Source organism: Delphinapterus leucas, chromosome 3, assembly GCF_059928025.1.
Source record: "Delphinapterus leucas isolate spDelLeu-1000000601 "Yukka" chromosome 3, BTC_Dleu_Yukka2, whole genome shotgun sequence".
NCBI classification, from domain to species: Eukaryota; Metazoa; Chordata; class Mammalia; order Artiodactyla; family Monodontidae; genus Delphinapterus; species Delphinapterus leucas.
In genome coordinates, this window is record NC_143131.1 from 29,192,833 (window position 1) to 29,220,153 (window position 27,321).

General features: G+C 38.5%; 1 protein-coding gene and 1 long non-coding RNA gene across 6 annotated transcripts in view; one reads left to right on the top strand and one right to left on the bottom strand.

The window, feature by feature from the left end:
• The window catches only part of LOC149749523 (uncharacterized), a 414,530-nt gene extending 411,726 nt beyond the window's left edge, over window positions 1-2,804 (bottom strand). Inside the window, exon 1 of one of the 4 annotated variants that reach the window (XR_016392620.1) lies at window positions 2,025-2,804. This is a non-coding gene — a long non-coding RNA (uncharacterized LOC149749523). Of the gene's footprint in view, window positions 1-868 lie in introns of all 4 variants that reach the window. The other 3 variants (XR_016392617.1, XR_016392619.1, XR_016392618.1) reach the window with 3 other exon arrangements.
• On the top strand, window positions 2,680-25,612 carry TARS1 (threonyl-tRNA synthetase 1). 2 transcript variants are annotated; one of them, XM_022599732.3, is made up of 19 exons: window positions 2,683-2,872; window positions 6,472-6,552; window positions 8,359-8,549; window positions 11,704-11,827; window positions 13,596-13,717; window positions 14,216-14,333; window positions 14,950-15,014; window positions 15,099-15,177; window positions 16,232-16,378; window positions 17,744-17,842; window positions 18,860-19,026; window positions 20,014-20,176; window positions 20,281-20,418; window positions 20,778-20,855; window positions 20,974-21,074; window positions 21,193-21,297; window positions 22,854-22,926; window positions 24,517-24,631; window positions 25,072-25,612. In XM_022599732.3, exons 1-19 carry the CDS (start codon window positions 2,855-2,857, stop codon window positions 25,218-25,220), a joined length of 2,133 nt encoding a protein of 710 aa, XP_022455440.1. In that variant the 5' UTR covers window positions 2,683-2,854; the 3' UTR covers window positions 25,221-25,612. The 2 variants fall into 2 exon arrangements, with proteins under 2 accessions (XP_089764869.1, XP_022455440.1); XM_089908743.1 differs by lacking the exon at window positions 22,854-22,926 and having other exon boundaries at window positions 2,680-2,872; window positions 25,072-25,183.
• The last annotated feature ends 1,709 nt before the right edge of the window (window positions 25,613-27,321 follow it).

Here is a 27,321-nt window from a genome sequence, read left to right on the forward strand (position 1 = left end):
AATATTCTATTATTTTTAACATTTTTTGTAACGTAGCTCTTAAATAATTTTGTTCCACTTCTCAAAGCAGAGATGTTGAGAATCACTGTCCTAGAAAGTATGTAGAGTAGTAGGCATAAATTATAACACTGGATGTCAGTCAATATTTTTTTGTTGGTAAATACAAATAAAGTTGCATAAGAGCATGTTGTGCTCTGGATCTGAGATCTGCAGGAAGCTCCCATCATCTTTGCTTAGCCCTTAATGTGCATGATGAAAGTACCCCTTCCTAACACCAGAGGGCACTGTGCCATCAGGATACTGCCAGCAACTGATTTTTTTTTTTTTTTTGCAGCTGCTTCTATCAATACATTCCTGCACCACATTCAACCTCTCAGAAAAGCCTTCTGCTTTTTCTTTTTGCCATTCTTAGGCCAGGACTGGTTCTGAGGTTACATGAGAACAAGGGATTAAGAGAGGCTGCTAAAAACCAAGTTTCACAGGGATAAGAACAATCTGTAATTTTTTAGCCATTATTATTCTGCCTGTAGCAAATTCAGTATCTTGATCTTTCTGGCCCTCATTATTCTCATTTAAAATTAAGATACAATTCCGGCTTCCCTGGTGGCGTAGTGGTTAAGAAACCTCCTGCAAATGCAGGGGACACGGGTTCAAGCACTGGTAGCGGAACATCCCACATGCTGCGGAGCAACTAAGTCTGTGCGCCACAACTACTGAGCCTACGCTCTAGAGCCCGCGAGCCACAACTGCTGAAGCCCACGTGCCACAACTACTGAAGCCCGCGCGCCTAGAGCCAGTGCTCCACAACAAAAGAAGCCACCGCAATGAGAAGGCAGCGCACCGCAACAAAGAGTAGCCCCCCGCTCACCATAAATAAAGCCCGTGCGCAGCAGCAAAGATCCAACGCAGCCAAAAATAAATAAATGTTTTAAAAATTTTTTTAAATAATTAAGATTCAATTCTCGGGAAAACATGTCTAATGAGCATAATTAAACAGTTTTGCATTAGAAGGTAAGACTAGATCCTGTTGATTCTCATTGCAATTTAAATATGAGAAGTCAGATTGGTTTACTTAAGCCTATAAAATTGTGTCTAACTACTGGAACTTCTTAAAGAGAATACCCACCAAGTACTACCAATAATCTACTCTTATTATAAAGCTTCTTCTAAATCTCATTAGTACAGCGGTTTGGGCTTCTTTCTTTCACAATCCAGATTAAGAGGAAGTTTTTCAAGCAAGGATTGTCTCAACACTCATTAATTCCCTCAACACGTACTGAACATTAACTGTGTGCCAGGCTTCTATCTGCTAGATGCTGGCAAAAATACACAAGTTGTGCTTTCGTGAAGTTTTCAATCTGAGGCAATAAAATATTTTTTTAATTGTAAAACTGAACTGATAGGTGCTATACAGAGAGCTCCAGGAAGCTACCAGAATATATAACAGGGAGACTTGCCCCATCTGGTAAGAGTGGTCAAGAATGGTTCCCCTAAGGAAACGATTCTTGAGATCTAACAACTAAGTATGTGCTAAATATGCAAAAAAGAACGTGAGGCAGGCAGAGATGAGGATGGGGAGAATAATCTCAGCAGGTACAAAAAAATCTGTGGGAGAAGACCTGAGAAATAAGGTCACTAAGGTTCAGTTAAGTGTACGGTGGGTAAGTGGGAAAGCAGGGCAGAGGCCCTCAAAGCCATGACTATCTTTACACTGAAAAACACTTAAAGAATTTTAAGCTGGAGGTTGCCATGATCATATTTGTATTTAAAAATACTATTCTGGTGCCATGTGAAAAATGAACACAAAGTCAGGTTAGGAGGCTACTGATTATTGAGCTTCATGGAAGGATGACCCTGAAGGTGGCAAGTTGTCGAGAGCTGATGTTGAGAAAGTAAAATCCACAAAACTTGGTGATGGAGTATATAAATTATAAACGAGCTCATTGCGCTTCTGATTTAAAATCAGCAACTGTTTTAAATTGGCTGGTAAATGAAAATAGAGCCATTGGATTACAAACTGAGACCTCTGCGTGAGAGAATCCCTGGGGTCGGCGTGGTTATTAAGCAAAAGTTTCGCTGCATTCTCATGGGCTCTGTGGAAATGCTCCCCGATAGACTGGCGGTGGCGTGTACAAAGGAATGTCCGAGGAAGGGCGCTCGCCCCTGGATCACCAAGGCTTGGGTCTTGGGAACCCTGGAGTGCAATAAGGAGGGCTCGGTCAATTCACCGCCACAGACTTCGGGGCCCTGAGTAGTCCCCAGAACTCAGCAGTCACTCCAGGTCAGGTGGCGCCGAAGCAACAGCGAACTTCGGCCTCTATTCCGGTGTTCATCCCACTGACAGGGATGGTATTCAGCTTGCCGGAGATTTGCCGGAAGCTCAAGACTTAGCCCCTTCGCTACGGTGGCCGAAAAGGCCCTGGAATAAGCCAAGTCAGACTGAAGAAGGCGCACGCGCATTGCGGACTTCTGGGCTCTGGGAAAGGCTCAATACCTGACGGGCAGAGAGTGCACGTTTAGCGTCTGTAGTTTCTTCTCCCGCCCCTTCGCACCCTGATTTTCTAGAAGGGTTGTCGCCCAACAAGCTTGGTTTAGAGAAAGGAGGGCCCGCCATTCCCCGTTGTCGATTAGCTGCCCGTCATCCATCAGGTTAGGAGGCGGAGTTTGGGCGCTTTCCTGTTGCATCAGCAGGTCCCTCCCGGACCACGTGGCGCAAGCGCAGTGTTCCTGGGCGTTCCAACCCACCTCTGCCTGGCGACCACTGTCCTTTCCTCCTGACCGAAGTTTTGGGGTTTAGTTTTCTCTTAGTGGTTTGCCAGTGTCCGAGGAGAAGGCCAGTAGCCCTTCAGGGAAAATGGGAGACGAGAAGTCGGTGAGTGGGTTGAGTGGATCCTGGAGGCCGGGCTGGGGCTCTCCTGGTACCCGTGTTGCCCAACCGGGGGAGGGAGGGGGTGGAGGAACCCGAGGGGGGCGATGGAGCTCCCGGACAAGTCAGGGCCCCCTTTGGAGAGGAATCTCAAATGGATAAAGCAGGGCGGGGCTTAAGATCGTCTCTGGGACCATCCTCTTTTTGTAGATGAGGACACTGAGACCTTGAGTGTCTTGCTCAGAGCCACACAACTAATTAGAAGCCGAGACAATTAGAATCTAGGGCTTCGCACTCCTAGACTAGGGTTATGTGGCTCACTTTCGTCGGGAAGAATGTTGCAGAGTCTCATTTACTTTTAAAACCACGTACGGGTAAAAAGCCCCAGTTTAAGGAAGGGAAAACCAAGTCATCGAGATCTGCCCAAGTTTTGGGTGGTTTATAATAAATGGTGGAGACTGGATGACCCCAGCTGACAAACTCTAGAAAAGTTACACACTTCCCTGCGTGGTGGTGGAGGCATGCCTTATACCATTCATAAATGCTCATTTCACCTCTGGACTTTCCCTTTAGTGTCATAATTTGCTTAGGAACATCTTCCCAATCCTCTTCTGTGTACCAACTTTTGGGTTGAAATTTTAGATTGCTTTTACGTTGACATATAATATGTAAACTCGCCTATTTTTGTTTTGTTTTCATTGGAAGTAAGGAACAGTTGCCCATCACGATTTCACTTGTTATAGGAAAGGTGAAATGGGCCTCAGGGTTCCGGAGAGATCCATTTTAACGCCCTGGCTCTACTGTTTACTAGCGATGTACAAATGGGAAATTACTTACTTTCTTTGAGCCATTGTTCTCATTTGTAAAATGGAGAGGTATTTAGAAGACAAAAAAAAGTGATGTTAATTTTCTTCATCTTTACCATTATTCCTGTTCATTTAGCAAATATCCATATGACCAAAACCAAAAACATTTAATCAGAGAAATAGAATTATTTCCCTCTCTTTCTGTTTTAAAGCTATACAGGCAAACTTGCAATTAATTTTTCCCCTTTTTTAAAATAAATTTATTTATTTTATTTATTTATTTTTGGCTGCACTGGGTCTTCGTTGCTGGGCGCAGCCTTTCTCTAGTTGTGGCGAGCAGGGGCTACCCTTTGTTGTGCGCGGGCTTCTCGTTGCGGTGGCTTCTCTTGCTGTGGAGCACTCGCTGTAGGCACGCAGGCTTCAGTAGTTGTGGCGCACGGGCTTAGCTGCTCCGCAGCATGTGGGATCTTCCCGGACCAGGGCTCAAACCCGTGTCCCCTGCATTGGCAGGTGGATTCTTAACCACCGCGCCACCAGGGAAGTCCCTTTTTACCCTTCTTTTCACCTGATATATTTGACTAATTACATTAATCATACAGTATGGTGAAGGCATGCAGGTAATCTTATAATCATGTTGGTTAGTACTTGATTAGAATGGACTTAAGGTGTGTTCATTGTTCATCTATTGACTATAAATGAACCTTCAGAGTTCATTAAATATACCTGAGTGGGGCAAGTGTTAGCTCAACATGAAATTTGGAGTCATATTTTTAAAATTTGTTTTGTTTTTTAAATTATACAAGTCATAAGTTTTATGAAATTGAAAAGAACAATGAGAATGTCCACAAGGAATAAATGGATAAATAATGGAATGTTATTTGGCAATAAAAAACAGTGAAATACTGATACATGTAACATGGATGATCTTGAAATCATTATACTAACTGAAAGAAGCCAGTCACAAAAAAACCAATATTGAATGATTCCACTTATATGAAATGCCCAGAGTAGGCAAAACTGTAGAGACAGAAAGATTAGTGGTTGCCAAGTGCTGGGGAGAGGGGAGAACAGGGAGTGACTGTTAATGGATACATGGTTTCCTTTTGGGGTGATGAAATTGATCCTGGTGATAGTTGGGCAACTGTCTGTGCACTAAAAACCATTGAATTATATGCTTTATGTGGGTGAATTTTACGGTACAGAAATATATCTTAATAAAACTTTTTAAAAAATTCGAAGATCAAAGAAATATATGAAACAAAAGTCCCCCCGTCACATCCCCAGTCTACCCTCAAAACTCCTTCACTGCTGATGATAACATCCCCACTTAGAGCTGACCGCTGTCAACATCTGGGTGGGTATATTTTTTTCCTGCCACTTGTAGGTTTTCCGAACCTAGAAAAATCATCTAACTTTTTAAAATTTAATCTTATCTATAAAATGGGAATAATAATGATAGTCATCTCACAGTGTTTCTATGAGAATCAGATGTGATTGTGGAGGAACTTTGTAAACTGTAAAACTTTATGTAGTGAAATTTGCATTAGGATGTTTCTATCTGAGCAGTTACAAAGAAGTAAGTAATTTATTTCTGAGAAGATACTCTTTGGAGTATCCCATAATGTGGTTCCGTGTTTCTCGACCTCAACACTCTTGACATCACGGACTGGATAATTCTTTGTTGTGGGAATCTGTCCTGTGCGTTGTTGGATGGTTAGCAACCTCCCTGGCCTCTACCCACTCTCTGCCTGTTGTACGCACCACACCACACCGCCCTCCCACCTTCCCCCAACTCCCCACCCCCGGTTGTGACAACTGAAAAGGTTTCCAGACATTGCCAGGTGTCTGCTGGGGGCAAAATTGCTTCTGGTTGAGAACCACGGGTAAGACCGTTCTTGCCATTGGTTGCCTTTTTGCACAGGACTTACTATAAAACTTTCTATGACTTCCTGGAATTGAATTGAATTGAATTCTAATTGAAGTACACATCTTTATGGTAACTTTTAGTGCTTGCTTCTGTCTAAGCCCTCATCTGTCTTAACTGACAGTGTTTCCTAAAAGGTTTAGTAATTTTCTCTCTCTCTCTCTCTCTCTCTCTCTCTCTCTAACATTTCCAACAATAAGTTTCTGTGTACACCTAGAACAAAATTTCCTCCATTCTCAAAATCCGGCCTGTTGAAATCTTCTCCATCCTTTAAAGTCCTTTAAAGCCCTAACAGTTACTAGTGTCTTAGCTTATCTGACATCTGATCAGAGTACTACAGCTGTGTTCTTTTCTCCTCCAGGAGTTTCTCACATATGTATGCCTTAGTTTCCCCAAAGAGATTAAGTTTGCACATGGTAGGGATTGGGCCTTATGTTTGCTTCTTCTACAGGGTTTAAAAAAAAATACTGCGAGCACAGAGGCTCTGGGTAGTACTTGTGGGATGGATGGATATATATTGCATTAGATTTTTTTTCTGAAAATACTACTGAATAAATTGCATGCTTCTTGTAGCTATATATTTAGTATATGTCCATTTAAACCTGAAGTGAGAGTCATGTGAACAGGTAAAATGAATGAAATTTGAGGACTTGAATATTATCAAGTAACTCTTCTACTTTTTTAGGGCTTGTCTTTATTGTAAGTTGTTAACTTGTCTTTGACAGTGGTGAAATTTTCTAGTCTTTCAAAATCAGATTTCCACTTAAAAAAAAAAGATGCTAAAATAACATCCTCAAAACTTTTCTGGAAGCAGCATGGATGGGTGTCAAATGAGATTAAAATGTAAAACCTTCATGCCATTTTTGCTTATTTAGGTAGGTGCCAGTGAAGAGAAACGAAAGGAAGGAGGCAAGAAGAAGAACAAAGAAGGCTCTGGGGATGGAGGTCGAGCAGAGGTAAATGTTTTCAGGGCTCTGTCATCAAAGATTGACAGAGGCAGGGAGCTGTCTCAGACTCATCCTATGCGAGATTCTAATGGTTTTTGTGGGGGTTATAAGATGGCACTAGATGGGAAAATCAGGGAGAAGAATTAGGAAATTCTGAGAGGGGGAGAAAGACTTGCAGTTACTTGTTATTGAAAAAGGAAAACAACTGAAGTATGATTGTAAAATAATCTGTGGGATTAGATATTAGAACAAAAGTTGGTGAAAAGAGGACTGTGGTAATTAGTTGCCAGGTCGAATGCTAGCTGTCTGACCATTTCATTCAATGAGACGTTAAGAGACGGTGTTTGGGCTTTTACTGACTACAACAGAAACCAAAGAAGGCCTTGTTCCTTCACCCCATTAGCACTGTTTCCACCTGGACCTGCCACTGGAGTTTGGTTTTAAGCCAGGACAAATCTCCTTGCTGCCTCTCAAGTGTAGAGAAAAGGCTTTCAGTTCACCAGGCTCACACTAAAAGGAACTGGCATTTCAAGAGTCATCCCAGAATTGACCTGGTTCCTGGGACTTGCTTTAGGAGGCAGTTAAGCTTGTCTTCCTACTTAGATTTTGAAGTTGAACTGCTGTGAACCGTGCTTGACTTTTTGCTTTTGTCATTGCAACCGTTTTGTTAGAGACTCTTTAGAAAACGACCAGAATGCAAGACAAAGGAATAGGCTTTTAAGAAGTATGCTGTAGCACAGTAAACTGACTTTAAAGAGCTGTTTTTATAAATGTTGCATTGCTAAATTTATAGTGCTTCCACTTAATTTAGGGTAAGTTTGTAGGTGATCAAGAGTCAGTAAGTGTTGCCGAGAGCCCTGCATAACCGCTTCTGTTGTGTTTTGTCCATTATATCCCACTGTAATTGTGGGGAATTGTTGATTGTGAATTTCAGAATTTGTAAGTAAGTAAGAAAATGGCGTATGTTCCCTAATTTCTTTTTTGTACTTTCAGTACAAGTAGTACATGTTGTTCTGTTACAGCTTGAGATTTAGCCTGGAAATAGGAAACGAAGGGTATAATTAGAGGACTTTTTTGAATAGAGAATTGTGCATGTGACATGTGGTTGATTATATATGTTTTAAATGATCTGTCTGGAAAAAAAGTGTACAGTGAGATGTCGAAGACCTTTCTTCCTCCTCCATGCTCCCGTCATCTGTGTACTTGTCTTGTTCCCCTTCTAAGGGCAGTGGGCAGGTCTTACTCTTCTCTTGCATCCGCAGAGCCAGGCACAGAGAGTATCTGCTCCATGAATGTTGAATAAATTAAGTTTGACACTAAGTTCTTCTGATCAGGAAGTGCCAAATGGATGTGGAGATAAACTGCAGTAAGATACAGAGGGTCATGTGGGTGGGTAGGACTGTAGTGATGTCAGAGTATGTGGGACCAGGTAATGTGCTTTGGCCTGAGGGATTCAGAGCAGGGTTGTAGAATGATAGACTTTGAGCTTTTAGTTAATTTATTGATGCTTCTTCATTGAGGATTATGGACCCCTGTGACAATTTAATGAAAAGCCCCCAGTGAGCACCCAAATGACTAAAGAAAGGGAAGGACTGTGGTCGGAGGGAATTATAAAGATATTAAGGCTCTTCCGTTTAAAAAACTGAAGGCCAAGAAAAAATATGATTGAAATGAGAAGGAAATTTTGTATAAGGGAAAAACAATAAAAGCACTACTTCATACAAGGTAAACTTTGTTTTTATTATTTCTTCCACTTTTCTAAAAAGGAAAGCAAGTGTGTACTGATTATTTATTTCTTCATTTGTTGTCTTGCAGTTGAATCCTTGGCCTGAATATATTAACATACGTCTTGAGATGTATAATAAACTAAAAGCAGAACACGATTCCATTCTGGCAGAAAAAGCAGAAAAAGACAGCAAGCCAATTAAAGTCACCCTGCCTGACGGTAAACAGTTGGATGCAGAATCCTGGAAAACTACACCATATCAAATTGCTTGTGGAATTAGGTATAAGCTATACCTGTCTGGACCTTCTGTTGTTTGTAACTGAACTTTTTTTTTTTTTAGCTTGCCAAGTTTTATCCTCATAATATTTTTATGTTCCTGTTCAATGTTTTTATTGTTTAATTTACCTTTTTTGGGATTTTTAAAAAATCAAAATAATGTAGAGCTTTATAGTCAAGATTCAAAGTTAATATCTGAAAGAGTCAACTTCGGTCTTGTTTTACAAAAGATTTTATATAATTAGTTCTCCTACTTTGATCATAAAATGTCACATAACCAAGTAGAGAGTACTTCACCTATTTTGACTAAAAAGTCTCAGTTTTAAAGTTAAAAATGAAGGTAGCTCATCTCAAAATGGGAAAATTAAGAAACTAATATATGAAATATATTATTAAACTATATATGAAATATATGAAACTAACATGTGAAAAAATGTACTATTTTTATAAAGCTAATGTTAAAACTTTTGTTGGGCTGGGGAGAAGTTATTTCAGGTAACTGAGAATTAGATGCATACTTTGTAATAGAGTAAATGCTTTCCTAATCTAATATGATTGGGATGAATAGTTGGTAAGTTTATCAAAAAACTGATAAAGTTGGGAAGGCATAAATTGATACATGTATCTTCTACCAAGTGTTGGCAAACTGGTCATAGCCTGTTTTTGTACAGCTCAAGAGCTAAGAATCGTTCTTATGTTTTTAAATGGTTTGAAAAAAATAAGACAACTAAGAATATGCAACAGAAACCATGTATGGCCTTCAGTCTAAAATATTTGTATGGCTCTTTACAGAAAAAGTTTGCCAGCCGCCATTTAAACATTTTAACTTAAAACTTACATATATTCATTTATTCACTAATATGTATATAAGGCCAAAGTTTGGGGGGTGGAGTGCTAATTAAACTTTTACATTATCTTAACACACTTGAGAAGCCATCTGAGTGCAGAAGCCTTCCAGATTTTTATGTAGTTGTTTCATCCACACCTGACTTGACAGTATTTTTTTAGTGACTTCCCTTTATCAAGCCTTCCCAAACATTCAACTTGGTTTGAATGTAATTCAAACCAAGAAACTGTAATTCCCTCATTGTATTACTTATATATTTCTATTTATTTATAATAATTACATATTGAGCTGAAACAAATGAAATCATATATGAATTGTCAGAAATGGTTGATTATCATCAATTTCATATTGTTGAACCTAAGACATAAAATAACAAGTGCGTAAACAAATTTGGGAACCATCACAGCTGCTTCTTGGTAAACCTACTATGTAACTGGTGGGAGTTAGGCCCACGAGCTATGTATTGGTATATGCCCTGGCCTTCTTACAAAAGGAATGGAATGTTGCTGTTAATTTGACAAGTACTTCTACCTAACATACTTCTGCCTTACTCCAAAGGAAGTAAGTAAGAAAGTTGTAATGTTAAGCAAGTTTCCATGTGAGATCATAAGTGACTAGATAGACCTTTAAATATCAGTTCAGCCTTTCACTTGAGAGATAATTTCGCAGGTGAGGTTAAAAGATTCCTCCGTTGTTGCACAATGAGTCTGTAGCTGTGTCAGTACTAAAATCCAGGCTCCTGTTAGTGCAAGAACTTTTTCTCTACATGCTACCATATTGTTCTTCAGATTATGTTGTAATTTATCAAGTGGCCCATTGGAAAACTAATTTTCTCTTTTTTTGAATTAAAACTTTTATTGCGGTGTAAGTGTCATAACATATTAGTTTGAAAATATTTGAGGCGGGGAAACTGCTAGACTATTATAGACTGTCATTTCTCTAGCTGCACATTCACATCTATAAGCTGACTAACCTTACTCAATTCTGCTTGAGCCCCGCAGCTTCCTGAACATCTCCTAATTTATATCTCTGCTTGCATCCATGCCCATTCTCAACATTTGAAGTGCCATCTCCTCTCCTTTTCTTCCTGTCCAAATCTTTTGATGCTTCGTCCCCTCATTTCTTTATGTTTTAAAGCCTGCCCAGACTTCTCTGAACTGTGCTGCTTTCCCCTCCTCAGAACTCCTGCGACTTCTCCACTTGGTGGGTCTAACATCTCATCACTTGAGGAGAGAGTTGTCTTTTGTACTGTGTACTGTACATTTAGATGACATTTTTATCCGTATTATAAAATGTTTCATTAAATAGTATTTCACTTCACCTGTATATTTGTTATAACTAACATCATCTTAGGCATTTGCAGAATTATGAGATTAGTGTTGCTTCTCAGAGGAAAGATCTGTTACAGATTTCAAGCAGGATAAAAGCAGAGAGGTTATTTAGAAGCACCTCCACCTCCCTTTTTTTCCTTTGGAATCTGAATAGCTTGGCTTTATGGAAAACTAATTTTGGAGAAATTTAAAGATAAACTACTGGAACTTGTTATTGTTTATCACAGTTGCCATGTCTGCTTAAACAAGAAGCATTAAATGAGGTCAAATAATAGTGTTCTGAATTTTCAGCATCTTCTAGTTATATTCTTAGGGACTTTTTTGAATTTTGTCACTTTTTCATTTTATTTCAGAAAGGTAAATGTACATCTACGTCTATATGTAATATTACAGGCATACCTCAGAGATATTGCGGGCTCAGTTCCAGACCACCACAGTAAAGCGAGTATCACAGTAAAGCATGTCACACGAATTTTTTGGTTTCACAGTGTATAAAAGTTGTTTACACTGTATTGCAGTCTATTAAATGTGCAGTTTGTCTAAAAAAAAGTACATGTTTTAATTTTAAAATACTTTATTACTAAAAAATGCTAGCTATCATCTGAGCCTTCGGTGAGTCATAGTACTAACATCAAAGATCACTGATCACAGATCGCCATAACAAATACATATAATAATAATGAAAAAGTTGGAAATACTGTGAGAATTAACAAAATGTGACACAGAGACACAAAGTGAGCAAATGCTTTTGGAAAAATGATGCCAATAGGCTTGCTTGATGCATGGTTGCCCCAAAAAAAAAAAAAAAAATTCACAGTGTAATAAAAGGAGAGATATGCCTGTATATAATGTTTATTTTAATTATATAATGTATATAATGTTTATTTTCCTGTTCTTGTTCTCCAATAACTGTTGTGCTGCAGAAAATTCTTTTTTAGAGTCTTGTGTTTTTATACATGTGTGTATGTTTTTTTAAAAAGTCAGGGCCTGGCTGACAACACTGTTATTGCTAAAGTGAATAAAGTCGTCTGGGACCTAGACCGTCCTCTGGAGGAAGATTGTACCTTGGAGCTTCTCAAGTTTGAGGACGAGGAAGCTCAAGCAGTAAGTTTTTATTCAGATTCACATTTGCAGACTTCTCCACCTTATTACTAAAGCCAACGGGTGGCTAAAGTTGATTGATGTCTCATTGTTATATTTGAAATCTTCATTTTGTCTTTCATGTAGGAAACATAGTAAAAGTGCTTGTCTTATAAAATTAGTAAGTGCACTTATTCAAGTTTATTTTTACTCTAGATACTTCAGTGGGGAAAAAGTGCTGGGAATTTTATTAAAAATTGATTAAGCAAGTAAAAATTGTTTTCTGCATTATTAGTCAACACTTAAATCAAGATGCATATATTTAACAAATTCTAGCATGATTTAAAGTTCTCTTCCTGTTGGGCAATTGATTTCTGTATTTTTCTTACCTTAAAATGCAGATCTGCTGAAAGCACTGTAAAAATCAATCTGCATTTGATGGCAAAGTTTTCTCCTTATTTCCCCATGATGGAATACCATATAAGAAGAAGTAAAATACGTTGTTTTAGTGACAGTGGTTTACTTATGTATGTGAATCAGTGGTTTTCAAATGTATTCTGGAGTCCTTAAGTTTTTTATGAGAATTTAATTTTACTTACTATTTATTTACTTATTTATTTATTGAAGTATAGTTGACTCACATTATTAGTTTCAGGTGTACAGTTTTTATGAGAATTTTAAAAATCTTTATTTTGGTACCTTATTAATTAATCTTAAAAACATTGCTTTGGGTATATTCTGTCTCATCTGAATTACCACCTTAAAACCAAGTACTACCTTTTGATTTCAAGGCCCGTATGTAGTCCTTGGTTTTATAATTGTACTGTAGGGTCAAGTTGTACCATCTTAGCTTTGTTTGGGGCCAATAAGAGAAAAGCAGATATAATTCTTTTTTTTTTCTTGTGGTACACGGGCCTCTCACTGCTGTGGCCTCTCCCGTTGCGGAGCATAGGCTCCGGACGCGCAGGCTCAGCGGCCATGGCTCACGGGCCCAGCCGCTCCGCGGCATGTGGGATCTTCCCGGACCGGGGCACGAACCCGTGTCCCCTGCATCGGCAGGCGGACTCTCAACCACTGTGCCACCAGCGAAGCCCTATAATTCTTAAGTGATGTTCCACAGCCAAGTAAAGGCCAGAGCATAGCCTTTACTAATTTTGGAGAAATTTAAAGATAAACTACTGGAACTTGTTATTGTTTATCACAGTTGCCATGTCTGCTTAAACAAGAAGCATTAAATGAGGTCAAATAATAGTGTTCTGAATTTTCAGCATCTTCTAGTTATATTCTTAGGGACTTTTTTGAATTTTGTCACTTTTTCATTTTATTTCAGAAAGGTAAATGTACACCTATATATAATTTACAGGCATACCTCAGAGATATTGCGGGCTCAGTTCCAGACCACCAACTCAGATATTTTGAGTCAGTTCCAGGGATTGACTCAAAAGATCCTGGGGCTATGGCAGTTAATAAGACAGTCACATTGTGAGTGCCTATTGGTTTCAGGAAACAAAATCCATCCCGTTTAATTAATGATGCTAAATTTGTATTTTAATTAGTTTGAAAACAACTAAACCAGATAATTTCTAAGGTACAAATACAATTTAGTAATTAGAATCATTTTAAATTATATTGGCTCTGAATAGAATCACACTGCAATCTATAGATTTGTAAATTTAGGTTTTCACATCTTGGGTTTATTTATAATAAACTTTATATATCTTTCAAAACAAACAAATTAATTTACAGCTTGTATGCCCAGACTCAAACCATCCCATTTTTCTTTGATTTTCAGGTATATTGGCACTCGACTGCTCACATAATGGGTGAAGCCATGGAAAGAGTCTATGGTGGGTGTTTGTGTTATGGTCCACCAATAGAAAATGGATTCTATTATGACATGTACCTTGAAGAAGGGTAAGTTATGTAACTGGATAAAGAAAAATAAAATCTGAATTACTGTGGGCCCATACAGTATTTTTAAAGAGTTCTCAATTAAGGAGGAATGATATAAAACTTACTGCTTCATAGTCACCAAGTTCTCCCACTAACAAAACTTAAAGTGTTGTAGTAACTCACGATGTAGTAGAGAGCTCTCTTCTAGATCAGTGGAGGTGGAACCGTAAGCTATGTTGGGAAATAAAATGAAGCTTGGACCTCTCCTGTTCTTTAAACCTGGTTATAAAGTTAGAGGAATGTTCACTAGTTGGAATGGTCTTCACGATGACCAAGGTCAGAGCCACTGAAAATATGAAAATAGTTTATAAAAAATGTCTAGTTTAAAATTCTTAATAAATGATGCAGGGGTCTAACTTTTTATATTAAAACCCTTGAAGTATTCTAAAGAAATGTTCCCCCAAGCTGTGGTGTGAGTGGAATGGAATGGAAAGAGATTAATTATATTTTCTTCTTCAGGGGTGTGTCCAGCAACGATTTCTCTTCTTTGGAGGCTTTATGTAAGAAAATCATTAAAGAAAAACAAGCTTTTGAAAGATTAGAAGTTAAGAAGGAAACTTTACTGGAAATGTTTAAGGTAAATTGAACTGTAACATGGCCTCCGCTTTTATTTCACTCATTAATGTTACGTAAAGTACATTGGGCTCTACGCAGTGCTCTGTGGTGACCTAAATGGGAAGGAAATCCAAAAAAGAGAGGATATACGTATATGTATAGCTGATTCACTTTGCTGTATAGCAGAAACTAACACAACATTGTAAAGCAACTACTCCAATAAAAATTAATTAAAAAAAATAAAGTAGGGCTTCCCTGGTGGCGCAGTGGTTGGGAGTCCGCCTGCCGATGCAGGGGACACGGGTTCGTGCCCCGGTCCGGGAGGATCCCGCGTGCCGCGGAGCGGCTGGGCCCTGTGAGCCATGGCCATTGAGCCTGCGCGTCCGGAGCCTGTGCTCCGCAGCGGGAGAGGCCACAGCAGTGAGAGGCCCGCGTACCGCAAAAAAAAAAAAAAAAAAAGTACATCGGGGCTTAGTGTACTAAGTTCTTTAGAAAAATTTAACAGTGTTTTTAAAACATGAAATACGTATTTATATTCATATGGTGATTAGATGTACTTTGAATTGTATTTTAGCGATAGTATTTAGAAGTAAAAATTAAAGGATGGTTATTTAAAAAATAATTTTTCCTATTTTCAGTACAACAAGTTCAAATGCAGGATATTGAATGAAAAAGTGAATACTCCAACTACCACAGTCTATAGGTGAGAATATCAAGTGTCATTAAATACCATTGGTGTATATGTCATTTTAAGTCTATGTTAAAATTCCTTTTAATTTATCTCTAGGTGTGGCCCCTTGATAGATCTCTGCCGGGGTCCTCATGTCAGACACACTGGCAAAATCAAGACTTTGAAAATACACAAAGTAAGCAATGTAACTTTGAAGGCGCTATATAAACATATTTGTATACTAAAGATGTATGTTTAAACTTGCATTCGTTTCTCTTTTCAGCCATTTTTCTGTTGCATATTTAAGGGTGGATTTTTTTCTCGTGCTGTCTACTGACTGTGGGCACTATGTGTCACTAGCCATTTTTTTTAACTGAAATTCTCTCAAGCACTGACTGAGTGACTCACCACTCATCACCAGAGCACACGGGGATGGAGATTTGGAGGATTTACAAAATCACAATCATGGGCCATCGTGGCTCTAAAAGCTTTGAGACTCACTGTAGGAGTGTGTGCTCTTGCCTTTTGTATGTCTAAGGTAGTAATTACCCAAGCTGTTCTTTTTTAACCAAACTAATCCTGCCAGTCAGATTTTTTTTTTTTTTGGCTTGTTGGTTGGTTTTCCATTTTTGCTGAATCATCTTGTGGGAGATGCCCCTGTAGTCAGTCGTGTTCGTGGAGTTGTGGTGTGAGTGGGTCTGGAGGGCAGGGCAATTTCAAGGGCATTAAGCAGCCAGCTTTGTGCTGTGGAATGAGTACAGCCACCCTAGCAAGGCCTCAGCAACTGAGATGCTTACTACATGTGCACTTTTTGTGCCATTTTTCTTGTCATAAGGACTAAATATGAATTTGACTCATGATGTGACTGAGAGAGAAAACGTCTAACTCTTAAAATAAATGAGATATTTAAAAATTTGGGGACTTCCCTGGTGGCGCAGTGGTTAAGAATCTGCCTACCAATGCAGGGGACACGGGTTTGAGCCCTGGTCCGGGAAGATCCCACGTGCGGTGGAGCAACTAAGCCTGTGCGCCACAACTACTGATCCTGTACTCTACAGCCCCCATGCTCCGCAACAAGAGAAGCCACTGCAATGAGAAGCCCATGCACTGCAAGGAAGAGTAGCCCCCGCTCGCCACAACTAGAGAAAACCTATGTGCAGCAGCGAAGACCCAACACAGCCAAAATAAATCAATAAATTTATTTTTCAAAAAAATTTGAATAACATCTCATGGTTATTCCTTCTGTTCAGAATTCCTCCACCTACTGGGAAGGCAAGGCAGATATGGAGACTCTGCAGAGAATTTATGGCATTTCATTCCCAGATCCTAAAATGTTGAAAGAATGGGAGAAGTTCCAAGAGGAGGCTAAAAACCGAGATCATAGGAAAATTGGAAGGGTATGTTTAAAAGAATAATGATGTGTGTAGACTGAGTTTTCTTTATTTTCATTTGAATTGAAATTGTATTACGTACCAGGAATTTACTTCTGCAGAGATGCTGTAGCTTTCAGTAATTATTGTACTGTCCTGTGAAAGCTGTAAATTACTTATTCATTGTCCACATTATCTTTCTAGAGTGTGTTCAGTACAGCACAGAAGTTCATTTTGACTACTCCTTTTATTGAGAACAAATGCTGATGACCTACATTTTTCTTTAAAAAATGTATAGCGGCATAGCAGCATTTCATAGAGCTGGGAGATGCTTTAGAAATCCCCTGGTCTCACTGACTTATTTTAAAGATGTGGAGGGCTTCCCTGGTGGCGCAGTGGTTGAGATTCCGCCTGCCGATGCAGGGGACACGGGTTCGTGCCCCGGTCCGGGAAGATCCCACATGCCGCGGAGCGGCTGGGCCCGTGAGCCATGGCCGCTGAGCCTGCGCGTCCGGAGCTTGTGCTCCGCAGTGGGAGAGGCCGCAGCATTGAGAGGCCCGCGTACCGCAAAAAAAAAAAAAAAAAAAAAAAATGTGGAAACTTAAGTCCCAGGAAGATTCATCTGCTTGTTGCCCAAGATGACATAGCAAGTCATCGATGGATTCTGTGGTGTCCTTTTCTTTATTCTTCTACCCCTGACTGTTTTCTAAGCTGTCAGTTGGGTTTGGTAAAAATACTCCCTTCTAGAAGAGTGTTGACTCTGTGCTGGGCGTCAGGCCACGGCTGTTAGGTTGCGAAGTTTGCGCACAGGCAGCATCCACTGTCCTGTACTGCTGACTGCCTGAAATAAGATCCAGCAGGAAGGAGGCCAGCAACAATTGGTGGGGTCCCTCCCTGAGGACTTGGGCATTTGGTGGGCAGGAAGGTAGGAGGGTGTGCCTCTTTCACCATGACCCAAAGTTAGCCAGCTTCTCCATCTTCTCTTTCATTATCAGTGTCTTTTTCTCAGTCTCCTTCCTGCTGTTCTTACTTTAAAAAAAAAAGAAAGAAAAAAAGGGAGGGAAGGAGGGAGGATCTTTGAGCTTTGAGGAATTAAGACTCTGAGAGCCCCTCCTGTGCATAGTAGAGGAGAACTAAGACCCTTGCTCGTGTGACTCTTGGGTAAACTTGACTGGATTCAGGAATGTAACAGTCAGAGAATGTCAGAGAATGTACTTGTGCTAAGTGGTAAAACACCTGCAACATCAGAAATGTCAACATGTTTTCCTTGATTTGGGAATGGCACCAATTAAAATATGAAGCATCATGACCATATTCTGAACTCAAGAACCCTGAAATCTATGTTGATATTATATACATATATAAACTTTCTTTTGCTTTTGTTTTACCCAGGACCAAGAACTATATTTCTTCCATGAACTCAGCCCTGGAAGTTGCTTTTTCCTGCCGAAGGGAGCATACATTTATAATACACTTATTGAATTCATCAGGGTAAACCATATTCATTACTTTCTTCTGTAGATTTAAGACATAAGTTGATTTTATTAAATAAGATCTGCCAAAGGGAAAGATAATCTTTTGTTTGAGAAGAAACATTTCAAATAATAAATGAAAATGGACGTATTAGGTTTCATAAAATGTTTAAAAAATTCTTTCCTTCTAATACATGATCTTGTCCACATACCTGGGTGTGCACGCATGAGACAAGCCGGTGAGCCTGAAGTGGGGCCTGTAAGCCTTTACACAGGAGCTCTGTGGCTTTCTGACCGTTCATTTGTATTTTCCTAGAAAAAGCAAGTTAATCTTTACATTGCTTTTTTTCTTTGTAAACTATGAAGTGTTTCAAGCATACATTTATAGAGAATAATACTGCCAACATCTCTGTACTCCCACCTAATTTAACACATAACTGCATTGGGCTATATTTGCTTCAGATTTTTTAATTGAGGTAAAGTAATACATATATAGTAAGGGGAAAAAAAACTCCCCTTTGAGAGCCCTTTCTGATCCATTTCCCTCCTTTCCTAGAAGAAACTACTGTTTAGAAGTTAGCATGGTTGGATTCTTTTTGTCCATGTTATTTTTACATCTACCCCATAAATATGTACCCTAAATTATGTTTGTTTGTGTGCTTCAAACTTACATACGTGAAGTCTCATTGTATATCAGCCTGCACTGTGATTTTCATTTTAGATAGGTACAGATCCAGTTTGTTTCCAGTTGTTACGTATTAGTCTGTCATATAACTACCACAGTGTTCATTTCTTTACTGGGGGACACTGATGTAATTTCCCATTCTCCCATATTACCAGCTGTGCTGCAGTAGCCTTCTTATGTGCGTGTGCAGGCGCTTCCTCTTTGGTGTATACCTCCAGGTGGAGCTTCTAGATTATAAGATGTACATCTTGAACTTTACTAGATAGTAGAAAATTGCTCTTGAAATTTTTCCTTCCACCAGCAGTATAAGCATCTTTTTCTTACACAGGCATTGTATTTGTTTTCTAACAGAGTGAATATAGGAAACGAGGATTCCAGGAGGTGATCACCCCAAACATCTACAACAGCCGACTCTGGATGACCTCGGGCCACTGGCAGCACTACAGCGAGAACATGTTCTCCTTTGAGGTGGAGAAGGAGCTGTTTGCTCTGAAACCCATGAACTGCCCAGGACACTGGTATTCTGCAATTTTGAGTTTCTAGCAAAGATTTTCTTGCAATCAGTCCCAGATTGTTTTCCCTCCTTTGAAAGTATTTTGTGAAAAACAAATTATGTAATCAGAAGAGTATTTAAATGCATCATCATTGTGGTGTTGTAACATCTTCTGTGCCCAGCTAGATCCTCAGATCTACAGATAGTCAAGAACGGAACTGGGGTAGCAGCAGTGAACAGGCAGAATACAGAACAGGGGCAACTGAATATGGGGCACAGCAGATTTTTTATTTTTTATTTTTTTTTTAAAGAAACATGTATCAAAATCTTCTGCTGATGAATTGACCTCCTTGGAAAATCTTCCTTGCCTTGAGGCCATTCACTTTCTATCCTTGAAAGTTGGGTGAAGAGCAGCGTGGCGGCAGACTAGGGAGAGCTGTGGCTGTAGGTAGCTGAGTCATCGCTCCTAGCACTGCTCCCAGTAGCAAGACCTCGAGGGCAGAGGGCTGAGACAGAGGAGTCTCCACGAGGGGACTAGCTTGTAGGTCAGGGAACCAAGGTCAAGTTCATTCTTAGTTTTCCCAGATTCTTCACAGTTTCTGAAGCACTTTCAGACTAAGAGGGAACTGAAGCACTTTTGAGAGCAACAAGAGTACAGACTTTAGTTTCTGCTGATATAAATGATTTGTATATAGCTAAGATTTTCTTTAAAATATGAGCCTTACAGGCAGTCCTCAAATTAATAGAGATAGAGCACAAGGCTATGACTCCAGACTTACGGGAATACATTTTTAATTTTCTCTTAGTTATAGATGGTTGTATTATAATTTATTTGCTACTTTATTCATGCAAGTGCTTACACTGTTGTATGGAGCCCAGACTTTGAAAAGTGTTGTTTGTGTGAACAACTAGAACCAGTAGCTTTTTGACAGCCTTCCTTATAGTATTAGAGAAGCAGTTTTATTCTTGTGAAATTAAATATCAGTGGATTTTACTTTTCTGTTTTCTTTAGCCTTATGTTTGATCATCGGCCAAGATCCTGGCGAGAGTTGCCTCTGCGAGTAGCTGATTTTGGGGTGCTTCATAGGAATGAGCTGTCGGGAGCGCTCACAGGACTCACTCGGGTACGAAGGTTCCAGCAGGATGACGCTCACATATTCTGTGCCATAGAGCAGGTATGAGACGCTGGGGTGAAACACTTGGAAAAGAAGTGTCACAAAACTTGAGGAAAATTAATGACCACTGTGTCCCTGTTTTTTGTGTTTTTTTTAATTTAAAGATTGAGGATGAAATAAAAGGTTGTTTGGATTTTCTGCGTACAGTATATAGCATATTTGGGTTTTCTTTTAAACTGAACCTGTCTACTCGCCCGGAAAAATTCCTTGGAGATATCGAAGTATGGAATCAAGCTGAGAAAGTAAGTGGTGATTTTCAGCATGCTTCAATGTTATTTGACTGAAATTGGCTTGCGCCATAATGTGATAAAGCAAAACCTCTTTAAATGGATAAAAGCAAAAGAAAATTTGAAATGGTTTCTAGGCTTGTATAAGCTAGTTTTTTTTCTCTATGGTTTTGTATTTTAGAAATGGTTGAATGTTCTTTTAGTCATCAAGCTGTAACCTTTAAAGGGGTTTGTGTATGAGTATGTCTAGGTGGATAAAATGGTAAAACAAAGAATAATGACACATGAAAGTAGTTGTAGTATTTTTAGCCTCAAATTAGGCTGGAAGAAGTTGCATTTGACCAGAAGTTAAAATCATTTTGCTTTATCCTTAGCAACTTGAAAACAGTCTGAATGAGTTTGGTGAAAAGTGGGAATTAAATCCTGGAGATGGAGCTTTCTATGGTCCAAAGGTCAGTACCAAAGTCTATTTGAGAGTAATATGTCTTTCATTTTTGGGTGAAGAAGAGGTTACTTTAAAATAAGTTTTAAAAAATTCAACCCTAATACAACCCACTCTTTGCTTCTTAGATTGACATACAGATTAAAGATGCCATTGGTCGGTACCACCAGTGTGCAACAATCCAGTTGGATTTTCAGTTGCCCATTAGATTTAATCTTACTTTTGTAAGGTGAGTTTCTAGTGTCTGCTCTGAATATTCTTCTTCAAGGACGTATAAAGGAATATATATATATATATATATATATATATATATATATAATAAAGCAAAACAAATCTTTTCTTTCTAGCCATGATGGTGATGATAAGAAAAGGCCGGTGATTATCCATAGAGCCATCTTGGGGTCAGTGGAAAGAATGATTGCTATCCTCACCGAAAACTATGGGGGCAAATGGTAATTTTTGTCATTGTTTCCTTCTGTTTTTGTCTGGACTGTGTAAATTCACTGTCAGAAATGTCTGCTGTCCAATTTAGTTATATGATGGAAAGGAAGAATGATTCTAGTTGGTCACTTCTAATTAATCATGAGTGTTCACTAAAAAGTAAGGAATCACAATCTAAACCCAAACTTTTTAGCTCTATGAGTATTTGTTGTGAGTAATTATTTTTATTTTAGCACTTGATTTGTTTGAATATTATATAAATGCTTTCTAACTAGGAATTATTATTCAGTAAGAAGCTTATTGTTTTGATTGCTTTTCAAGTAACTTTGGGAATTTATGAAAGTTTGATGTTTTTGTCTGAGTAAACAAGAGTAGGCTTTTAGCAATACTTTGTTCAGTGTTGCTGATAATAATAAACAAGTATTTTAGACTCTGTAGAAGCCAAGGTTTTTTTTCTTTTGATTGAAAGTACAGACTCCAAACTGATCATCATTTTTTGTGTCCTATTTCTAGAAGCTTATGTTTTTACTGGCAAGATATAAGCACATGACTTGCATTTTATTTTCTAAGCAGCTTTATCTGGGCCCACATTTTGTAAAGGCAGTTGAAAACAGCACATGGTTATAAAACACCTATTTTGTAGAGCCTGACAGACTACACTGTAGTCATCTCAGTTTCATGTGTAATTTGGTTACTTCAGACATAGGGTGGGGTGGCGGTGTCATACTTGTAAATGAAATAAGCTAATCTTCTTTTAGTTATATTTCATGAAATCAGATCAAATGTGGGCAGTATTCTCTATGCACAGTCTAGAGAATAGGGGGATCCTCAGATAACTGCTCTACAAAACCTGTAGTAGGTGGGGAAAAAAGCCCACAGTTTGGGTAGAATTTAGTGCCTACTCCAGCCTTTTCCCTAATGTAACAAAACAACTTGAACATAGAGGAGTGACCAAGAGAAACACTGGCCTGATGTGTGCAGCATGGGGAGGGGTTAGACACCTGAAATACCTGAAAGGTAGATTTGAGGATGGGGTCACCTTTTAATAAGTAGTGAAAACACACTCATTTTTACCAAGTACCATCACCAGTTATTATGGGTTCCAATTTGTTGAATCCTGCAAAGTGGATCTTGAATAAACTGAAGGCACAGCCTTTGTCCCCCAGTGAAGAAGAAGTAATAAAGTAACACTTGAACAAAATAACTTTTTGAGGAAAATAACTTGAATCACTAAGTGTCCCTTAAACTATGTTAAGCCCTCTGGCAGCAGGCATATGGTGTTCTTGTTACCTGATGCGTTGAGTTGTGGGCTGTAGTCCCTGCCCTCTGTTTGCTTTGCTATATCTGCTTAGCAAGACAAATCTTAGTTACAGGTTTTCCTGATTTAGCGTTAGCTTTCTCCTGAATCTCCCTTTAGTCCTTTTTGGATATTGAAAAAAAGCCAAGTTTTTTAAAGTGGCCCTTGCATGTTTCAGGAAATGGTACTGAAGAGTAATCTAAGAAATGTGCCATTCTTGTTAAGGAACGTGCCCAAATCCACATTAAATGTTTTTAATTTCTTCTAAAGGCCCTTCTGGCTGTCTCCTCGCCAGGTAATGGTAGTTCCAGTGGGTCCAACATGTGATGAATATGCCCAAAAGGTAATCCTTAAGTATGACTTACTTTAAATTTAAGAGCTGTCGCTCAGCTTTTCAATCTCATAAACTACGTGTATTCTTGGTAAATCAAGCTGCTTGCGATATAGAGAAATGTTTCTCTTTTCAGTCTGTGGTAAGCCTCAGTAGATCATATTACCTCTTCAATGGTTTTTTATGTGGTTCCATGGTTAGTAGACTTTATTTAGAGAGTGTTTTGTACATACTTGTAGTTTTTAGTTTTTAGCATTAGTAAATAGCAAATGCCTCAGTATGACATGTAAATTCAAATGCATAGAGCAGTTTAAACTGCTCTTTGACTTCAGTAATTTTGCTTTGTTTCTAATGCACATTTCTTTAATTTGAAACTTTTTTTCAGGTTAATGGCATGACAGAGCAATGTTTGCCTTACCTACCAAAAAGCTACCTTACTAACAGATGTACAAATATCCATTCATACTTCATACCTTAAAGACTGGAACACTCTGTTCTGTTATAGCAACAATTTCATACTAAGGAATTTCAAATTATCAAAAGCTGATATTAAAAAAAGCATTGTTTCATAACTGGCAAAGTAATAAATTGGCTAGTTAAAACAGACAAAAATCTAAATATCAATGAATAACATTGTAACATCGAAACCACCATGTTTTCAGATCATCAGAATAAATTGCACTCGGGTCTCAACTGTCTTTGAGAAATAAATGATCATTAAAACAGCTGATAGGCAAACCATTCAAGATATACTGTGTTCCTATTACTGCACATGGTAGTTTTAGTTAGAAATGATCAGAATCAGCTATGCTCCATGTTCAATGGCTTTTACTTTATTGTATTTGCATTAAGAAAGCTCACACAGTAGGAAGAAAGTCTGTATTAGTTAACTCACTTTTCAACTGGAGATAGTACTGACTTTCTCCTTTCCATCTGGGGGTGGAGTAGCGTTTAGAATTATGTGGGGTGGATTTTGGTTATATTGAGTGGACGGGAGGGTGAGCACTGCTATTGATACTTAATGACTAGAGACCACAGTTGTTAAACAGCCTAAAATTACCAGGCTTCCTCCCCGATTACAGAATAGCTCAACTCACATGTGCAGAGGACTCGTGTTAAAAAAAAAAAAAAAAAAAAAAAGACATTGGTGCTTTATTCTTTAAAATAGGTTACAGTTGAGAGTGAAGTCTTATCCTGGCACTCTAATAAACTAAGTAAGAACCCTTCTGAAATTTGCATACTTATAAAATTTGCATTATAAAATCCCAGGAGGTTCATTGGTTAATGATCACTAAGGCACGACAACCTATTAGTGAAATAAAAATGGTTCATTCAGATCTTTTTGTCATATTAGTGGTAATTGGTTGTCAGATGGATGGAAAATTTAAGCTAGTTTATTTAATTTAATTCACAATTTATCTCTCGAGCAGAGTATATAGTTTTGTAGTTCTAAGTCACAATAATATATGCTTCAGTATATGTATTAACATTCCTTTTTAATGCTGGCATGATTATCCAAATTGTTTGTTAAATAAAAATATTTAAGATCAAAATATAATTCTGATTTTAGATCTGAAGAACCCTCTATCTCTATTTAAATAGGTACGGCAACAATTCCACGATGCTAAATTCATGGTGGACATTGATCTGGATCCGGGCTGTACGTTAAACAAGAAGATCAGAAATGCACAGTTAGCACAGTATAACTTCATCCTAGGTAAGAAAGGAGACTCACCAAAGAAAACCTGCCAACCTTTAGGAAAACTTGAAATGCTGAGACTTAGGCTTAAGAGAACTGCGGTCATCAGTAGTTCTTTCCAGGCCTGATCTCAAACTGTATGTTTGTTCCATTGATGTAACAAAGAAACACTTTGGTTTTAAAAAAGAGTACTTGAAAGGTTTGTCTAAAAATCTCCCCTTCACCTCCTATTTTTTCATATGGTGAATTTTTATTAAGTTGGCTGGATTAAGTGACTTGGTAAACACAGCAGTTCTAGTCATTGCAAAATGGTGAGTTGGGGTTTTTTGTTTTGCTTTTTAATGACTAGATTTGGTCACCTGTACATTTTAATGAATCAGAAGCTACAGGGTGGATTTCTGTTCCAATATTCAATAGGAGTTCTTTCACCTAACAAAGCTTTGTGGGTTTTGGTTTAGTTGTTGGTGAGAAAGAGAAAACCAGCAGCACTGTCAATATCCGTACCAGAGATAATAAGGTGCACGGAGAACGTACTATTTCTGAAACCATCGAGTGGCTCCAGCAGCTCAAGCAGTCCCGCAGCAAACAGGCAGAAGAAGAATTTTAAGGAAGAACTTTGCCCAGATTGGCTCAATGGAAAAGGATGAGCATGTTTCCATAACAGTAGCTTTGTACAATTGAAAACATCAGCTTCTACTGACCTTGGAATAGTTTGGCAGAGTCCGCAGAGATGAATGCAGGATCAACCATGTTTGACCTAGACAGATTTTAGAAAATATGTATTTGAAGGAGTTAATTAAAAGTGACACAGTAAAGTGATTTTATTCATTAAATTTCTGAGCACTGGAATAGAAACATGAGGAATGCTTTGATGTAATGTGGAAGAATGTTTTTGTAAATTTAATACAGCTAAAATAAAATTTTTTTCAAATTTGATTAATGGAAAAGAAAGATTAGAATTGGATTATGATCTAGAAATAAAAACTTTTATTCACGTAAGTTTCAACTGCTCTGTCCCTCGTGTCCGTACAAACCTACCTGGAACAAATGGCGTGATTCAGTGCTTATCTTTCATCTTTTATAATACAAATGATGTAAGTTGGGTGGAGGGGTAAAATCTGTAGTGTACTGCTGTTCTCAAACTGGGGTATGAACCAGGTGCCTGCTTCTCAGTCACAAGGTGACATCGTGTAGGAATGTCACTTAACTGGTTTGCGATGCAAACCTTTTAAAACAAATTAAAACCAACCATGAAGCTAATTTAGAGTAGATTTGCACAAATTTTTAAGAAGAAGGATGAGTCTTCAAAGAAATGCATGCTTCATAGATGTAGAGAACAAACTAGTGGTTACCGGTGGGGAGAAGGAACAGGGGAGGGGCAATAATAGGGGTAGGGGATTAAGAGGTACAAACTATTAGGTATAAAATTGGCTACAAGGATATATTGTGCAACACAGGGAATATAGCCAACATTCCATAATGAATATAAATGGATTATAACCTTAAAAATTGGGAATCACTATATTGTACACCTGTAACTTATATAATATTGTACATCAGCTACACTTCAATTAAAAAAAAAGAAATGTGTGTTTATGGCAGACTGTTCCGGGCCATAGAATCCTTTATACCAATTCCCTGTTGTCTCATAAAGGATAATTTATGATTTTTTTTTTTAAACCATTGAATGGTGTTTGGGAGAACACCACAAAATAAGGAATTTCTTATGTGGATACATATCAATTCCTCTTTAGTTTTTTTTGTGTGTGTGGTACGCGGGCCTCTCACTGTGTGGCCTATCCCGTTGCAGAGCACGGGCTCCGGACACGCAGGCTCAGCAGCCATGGCTCACGGGCCCAGGCGCCCCGCCGCATGTGGGATCTTCCCGGACCGGGACACGAACCCGTGTCCCCTGTGTCCCCTGCATCGGCAGGCGGACTCTGAACCACTGCGCCACCAGGGAAGCCCTATTTTAAAAAGACAACATCTTGTCAGTTCGCCAGTTAACTCCAGTAGTTTGTTTGCTAGGATCAATTCAAAGCAGAGCCCATTTGCATAAATGAATCCTCACTTTAATAAAGGAGATAAGATCTTTAATCATAGGGATTTTTTTTTCCTGAAACTTCATAATTAAGCCTTGCTTATGACTGTCTTATAACTTAGCCTTGGATAGGTTTGTAATTAACTTCTATGCTTATCCTTAGGAAACTAATTTTGTATTTGAACCAGAACTTTGCATTCTCAAGTCATGACACCAAAATTTCTGATTCATTTTAAAACTATTGGACTTTTATTTTTTTTAAATTCACAGTATCTTAGTTTGGATTTTTCCTCAGCTTTAAAAAACTCATATTACAGCATTCTTTTAAATGGCTTCTGTAATAACGTAGTCCAAAGACCAGCTACGGTTTACCTAGATTTCTTTAGTACCTGTTTTACACTTAAAGCAACAAATGGCTTGTATATTAATAATTTTCTTGAACTATTTGGAGAAGCTTCATAAATCTTACAAAACTTAAGATATAAAAGTATAATAAAGACATAGGTAGGCAAGACTGGGAATCAAAGACTCCTCTTTGTAACTGACACCTTCTTAGCTTAGTCCCCACTTCCAGTGGAAGCATAGGGGACCACTCTCTTATCCCATCAAAGCTCTTATGTCTGTAGTTTGCTTTCTTTTCCTTCTCTTTTCTGGAGAGCAGAGACTT